The 6,240-nt window shown below is 50.0% G+C and overlaps 1 protein-coding gene across 1 annotated transcript; it reads right to left on the minus strand.

Moving 5' to 3' along the window:
- Nucleotides 1–3,672: 3,672 nt before the first annotated feature.
- LOC116840142 (galactoside alpha-(1,2)-fucosyltransferase 2-like) lies at nucleotides 3,673–5,566 on the minus strand. Its single transcript, XM_032806558.2, has 2 exons — nucleotides 4,430–5,566; nucleotides 3,673–3,725 (listed from the first exon to the last, which is right to left on the minus strand). Exon 1 carries the CDS (start codon nucleotides 5,508–5,510, stop codon nucleotides 4,461–4,463), a length of 1,050 nt encoding a protein of 349 aa, XP_032662449.1. The 5' UTR covers nucleotides 5,511–5,566; the 3' UTR covers nucleotides 3,673–3,725; nucleotides 4,430–4,460.
- Nucleotides 5,567–6,240: the final 674 nt, after the last annotated feature.

Consider the following 6,240-nt stretch of genomic DNA (forward strand, 5'->3'; position numbering starts at 1 on the left):
AAGCAGGCTACTAATTCTAGCTAGAGGTTTGGAATTCCAAAGCTAGGTGCGTCCCTGGAAAGTGGCTGAGGAGTAAATGCAATGTGGACGTACTTCTGTGGCAAATTAATGGTCGCAGACTAACCTTTTGTTCTGTAGCCTCAATAAGGGCTTGTTGACACTTAAAATGCTGCAGCTGCGCAGCCGTAGTGCCTCTAGGAAGACACTACCTATGCTGATGGAAGGGCTTCTTCAATTGGTGCAGGTACTGCACCTCCCCGAGAGGCGGTAGCTCGGTCCACGGGAGAATACTAGACGGGGGGATTAGGTTGGTGAAACTGTGTTGTTTGGAGGTGTGGATTTTTCACACACCTGAGTGATGTAGATACACCGACCTAATTTCCTAGGGCAGACCAGGCCTTGTTTCCTCTCACTCCAGATTTCCTTCTTTAGGTCACATCTCATTCTTATCATTTTTCTCTCCCTGAGAAAGGTTTTTTTAGAAGCTGTGATTCTTGTCTGGGACTGACTGGGAGACAGTATCTCCGATGGAATGGATTTTCTCCATCTCTTTTCTCTGGCCTCTTTCTCTCATCTTTAGTTTTGTTTTCCTTTTAAAATGAAAATAGAGGGGGAGTTGTACTTATTCATTGGAGCTGGATTGTGCTCAGCCTTCTACAGGAGGTGGCAATGGTGAGAGGGAGAGAAACATCCATCTCCTTGCATGACCCGCACAAGGGCTGACGATAACAACTAGTCCTGTGAGCAGGGCCTGCTTAACCCTTGTTCCCTCCATAAAACAAATCATCTGAAAAGGGGTTGGGGGAAATTGCACAATCTAGCTCTGGGTGGTTAAGGCAAAGGGCTTGGAGCCAGCAAGTTTGTGTTCCACTGTGTGATTCTAGACAAATAACTTTCAACTGTCTGTCAGTTTTCTAGTCTGTTTGCTGGCAGCAGGGAGGTCACTTAGCTTCTTCACAAAAGCCTTAACATTTTTAAAGCTCTCTGAGATCTTTGCATGAAAGGTGCTTTAGAGGTGAAAACTATTACTCATGCAAATGTAAGTAGGAGCTTTTCACAAGTCGCCATGTGCCACGCACAAATCGTTACCTGGAGAAATATGGTGAATTTAGAATGTGGGGAAGTACCAAAATAAGTTTAGATGTAAAATGAGTCAATAACACAGATCTTGCAAGGTGGACAGTCCCACCACAGTGGGACCATAGGGACCAAAGGCTGCACCAGCATTCAGATTTGGCAGGAGGTAAGGGTTTAGGTACTAGGGACAACATGAAACTGAAAGCAGAGCTCAAGGCAGTCTGGAGGAAAAGACTTTATCTTGGCCACGTCTAGACTACGCGCCTATCGGCGCGTTACAATCGATTGCTCGGGGATCGATATATCGCGTCTGATCTAGACAGGATATATCGATCCCTGAGCACGCTTAGATCGATTCCGGAATTCCACCAAGACGAACGGATTTCCGGATTCGACATGGCGAGCCGCGGACATCGATCCCGCGCGGTGAAGACGGGTGAGTAAATCAATTTTAGATATTCAATTTCAGCTACGCTATTCTCATAGCTGAAATTGCGTATCTAAAATCGATTTTATCTCGTCGTGTAGACCTGGCCCTTGAATATGTAAAGGAAGAGGAAGCCGATGAAGGCATTCAGATAACCGAGTTAGCATGAGAAATGAGAGCAGCAAGAGATCAAACTGGCCTCATGATTTTTAATAGGCTGAAAGCTGGATAGGCTATAGAAAAGTGACCAGAAAAGTTTGGCCAGAGTCTTATACACCACCCAAATGCACTCTGTTGGAATTTATTCCTTTATCACTACATGATGAGGTCGTGGTCAGCCCCTAGCCACATGTGTGGGCACACACCTGCATGTGCCTGCACTCTGTAGGAGCAAATAGCGATGTACATTTCTGAAGTGACCCAGTGTTTCTGACCTTGCCAAATGCTGAGGGCTGTCAGCTCCAATTGGCCTCACCATTGCTCAGGCTTTATATGATTCCCCTTGTGTGCACAGTATCAAGTGTTGTCCAGAATGTATACAGTGTGGGTTAACTTCAAACAATGAAAAAATATTAGTGTGGCCTGATTCTTCACTGCACTGTGCGTGTGCAGTCAGGTACACCTGTGCAAAGTGGGTGAAAATAGGGGAACTTCTATGCCCACTTGTCACAATGTAAGTGACTTGCACATAGGTGCAAGTCAGCATGGGATCAGGGCCTTCATGGTCTATACCTATCTGGAAGGAACCCTGAAAGGTCATAGAGTCCAGCCCCCCACCTTCACTAGCAGGACTAAGTAATGATTTTGCCCCAGATTCCTAAGTGGCCCCCTCAAAGATTGAACTCACAACCCTGGGTTTAGTAGGCCAATGCTCAAACCACTGAGCTATCCCTCCTGACAGCTGTAGGCTTTTAGGGTCTGTAATGTTACTGCACCTCAGTTATGCACTTGCCTAGGCGTTATCATTATCCTTCTTTCCTTCATTTGAACAATGAATCAAAGCACCCTTGTTATAAATGGATAGGTAGGTAAGGGTTAAGTTTCTTTTACCTGAAAAGGGTAACCGAACACCTGACCAGAGGACCAATCAGAGAACTGGATTGTTTAAAGTCAGGGGCGGGAATTTGTATACTCGGGGTCTTTGTTGTTTTCTTAGCTATGAGGAAACAAGTCTAGAATACATTAAACGAGAAGAGAGAAATATTACAACAGGAACACGATTGAACCACATGCACAGAAAACTTTCGATACACCTCTACCTCAGAGTATTTCAGACAAATAACAACCATGGAGGCTCCAGAGATCAGCTCGACAAGCGCGCACAGCAGTCCAACATAACCAAAAAGGACGCTACAAGCTCATTTCCGCGCACTCTCATATCCTACGGAGATACTAGCCCCTGATACTGCGGTATAAGAGGAAGACAAATCTGTGTTGTAAATCCAGCTCCGTTACAGCACACACGAAAATAAACAAACATAGCAGACTTAAAGGAACAAAGAAACCAGTCGTTCACTATGTTAGATGATATAAAGACACTTAACGAGCAAGGAACACAGCGCTAATAAGACGATTAGACACAAGAAGATGACCAAAAACAATATGCGAAGTACTTTTATTACACTAGAAGATCACAAAAAATGGACGCTCATAAGGGCAGCAAAATTCCAATTCAAGAACAATCTGATAATAAGATACCCCAGGCCGCTAATTTGCGTACTGGGCCATACCGGTCACTGGGTACCATCAAGATGGAGGCTCAGAGCCAGGTCAGCACCCTATCTCCTGAGGCGGGCAGCACGAACCATAACTCAAAGTCCTCACCTCTCAGAGTCCAAGCCTTAAGGATCCCCAGATTCAAGGGGATCCTTCATTCCGGCTTAATCAATCAGCAGGTGGCTGGCTCCATGTTGGCAGCAGAATGTTACCCAAAGTCTCTTATCTCACCCTTCTTTTTTACAGGCTTTTAGTTTGGATTCAAAGTCTATAGGTCTTGCTGTGTCACGCTGCCTCTGGGTTTGGATTGATCACCTGTCAATTGCAGGTGTAACTTTCAGCCTTGAACCTGGCTTTGATCTTCCTTCTGTTGTTCTTTTGTCCTTTTCTTTTTAGGGTAGATGCTTTTTACTTTGTTTCACTGTTGTCTAGGTCTTCAGCCATTGGTAGTTGAACTTCACCTCTTCAAAACAGAACACTGAGTAAGAGATCAGGATGACTTTGCCTGAAAATTAAGCAATGTTGCTTGTAATCAGAAATACAGCCTTTTGGGTCACCTGTGCTTCCTTCCTTCCTTCGTTCATATCAAAATCTACTACATTTTATTCAACCTTTATAATACTGAATTATGTTATTAATACAATTTATAAAATTAGAATGGCAGATACTCCGTCATACTGGGGTATTGGGTTAGGTGGGGGAGGGGAGCAGACTGGGTTCAGGTCAATGGGGGTTCGGGTTAGGTGAGGGACGTGCACAGGAAAGTGGGTTAAAGCGGCTTAGCTGCCCCTCCATGAAAGAGCTGCCAGCCGTGGCCTCCATCCCTTCTCTCCCCAGGGAGCAGAGCCTCTGCCCTGGAAAACCTGCTCTGAGGAGCATGCCATGTGCAAGCCGGCCCCAGCTGCACCCGCGCTGCCAGCACAGCTCAGCCACAGCAAAGGGTCATTGGGAGCGTGGTTCTTATCTACGTCCTCCCTACAGTCTGCGATCTGCAGCCTGAGCCTGCATCTATTTTTAGGCACTGGCTTCTCAGCACCCCTCAGATCTCGGCACCCTAGGCGGCTGCCTAACCTGCCTAGTGCTTCCACCAGCCCTGGTTAGCCCCATCACTCTGGACGCTCCTATGAGAAGTCATCCGATGTAGGTCATTGGCTCCTCTGTATGGGCTCTGAACCCTGCCAGCCCAGCTCCAATCTCCGTCGATCTCACCAGTGCAGCCCACCCGGGAGGCTGAGCTACTTTAGCCAGATATCCCACTGAGCAGGGCGGAGAGGTCGGCGTTGATCCCGATCCACTCAGGCAGGAAGGCGGCCTCAGGCTTGAAGATCTTGAGGAAGGGAGAGTCGGGGAGGGTGTAGTTGGCCAAGTAGACAGTCTCCCCCCCAGCCAGGTAACCAGCCCAGATGCCGAAGGTCCCGATGGTCATGATCGTGTGGTTGCAATGGGCCAAGAGAGCAAAGTCCCTACCCGGCGACGACTCCTTCCCATCCCCCGAGAAATACACGTCCCCCCGCGAGGCGTCGATGTTCTCCCGGCACCACTCCATCCCGTTGCTGGTCACCACGAAGATCGGCTCCTGGTACTTGGCCCGGAAATAGCCCATGGCCTTCTCCAGGTAGGCCTTGTCCGCCACCACCCCCTTCCAGACCTGGGGCATCACCTGGACGTAGTCCCCCCTCCGGACGTGGATGCCCACGTAGGTCACATTCTGGTGCTGTCCACGCAGCCCGGCCAGGTACCGATTGGCCTCCTCCTTGACTTGGTCGTGGAAGGAGAATTCCTGGAGGATCTCCTGCCGGAGGTGGTGGTAGAAGGTCCAGGAGCAGGGGTAGCCCGTCAGCCGGACGTATTTCCCCTCGATGTGCCTGTACTCCTCCGACATCCAGTCATGGAGCTCATAATCCTTCCATGGGATGTTCTGGACCACGTCGCTGGAGAGCACGGGCAGGGTGATGCGGAAGAATGGCGCCAGCTGCTGGTGCATCTCCGGGAGGATGTAGGCCTGGTACCCGTTAATCTTGGCCAGGGCGTAGAGGGTGGCATATTCCCCCATCTGGTTCCCCAGGCGCCCAGCGGAGTTCACAGTCCATATGCCCTGATCTGTGGGTGAGAGTTGCTGTGGGTCACTTGGAGAAGGGATCCTCTGCCCCTGGTGGGGGGACTGGCTCTGCAGCTGTAGGAAGAAGGTGATGCCCAGGATGGTCAGCAGGTACAGGAAGATCAAGAGTACTTGCCGGACAGAGACCCAAGAAATCAGGGATTTCATGGCTCCAAGAAGCAGCGGGGGCATGATCCTGGCCTGGGGGGAGACAGAGCAAGAATTACAGACCTGCCACAATGGGTCTATTTCTTATCTGCACCACAAGCGCAATGACCAGCTCCTGCCGGGATAAGGGCATCGGAGGGTGGTGAGAGTGATGTGAAAGACTGATCGGGAACATAAGGAGAAGGCTGGACAGATGGGAAGGGAGGGAGGGTGAGTTGATGATGGATGGGAAGATTGACAGGGTGGCTGGACGAATGAGAAGATGGTTTCCGTGGAGGGGAAGTCGGGGGTGGGTGGGCAGATTGGGTGGGTGTCTGGCTGGATGGGTGAGAAGAGGGCGATGCTGCTGGGTGGCTGGGGGATCATAGCAGGCCTGAAGGCCAATGGTAAAACCCAAACAAGATGGCCGGGGGGGGGGACCAGCTCAGCCCCACAAGCCATTATGAAGATGCTGATATCTAGAAAACATAACATGTTCCATGATCCCGCAGCCAAACAAGAGGCTGACCGCCCAGGGCCCATCACCTCCGGGTGCCCCCAGGCACTGGCAGAGCAGAACTGTCAGGGGTATATCTGGGCCTCACCAGGGTCATATTTGTGGGGTTGGGCAGTGGAGCTAGCTTCACCCTCCCACTGCTCTGCCCATGTCTGCTCTGCCTTCCCCACAGTGTTCCCCCACCAAGGGAAGAAGCCCAGAGCTCTCCAGAGCAGATAGGGAAAGCCCAGCTCGGATGCCTCCCCCTGACATTCATAG

The sequence above is a fragment of the Chelonoidis abingdonii genome, chromosome 3 (genome assembly GCF_003597395.2).
Source record: "Chelonoidis abingdonii isolate Lonesome George chromosome 3, CheloAbing_2.0, whole genome shotgun sequence".
Taxonomy (NCBI): Eukaryota; Metazoa; Chordata; order Testudines; family Testudinidae; genus Chelonoidis; species Chelonoidis abingdonii.

Excerpts from the sequence above, each read along its gene's own strand:
- LOC116840142 (XM_032806558.2), bottom strand. The coding sequence starts at position 5,510 with ATGCCCCCGCTGCTTCTTGGAGCCATGAAATCCCTGATTTCTTGGGTC.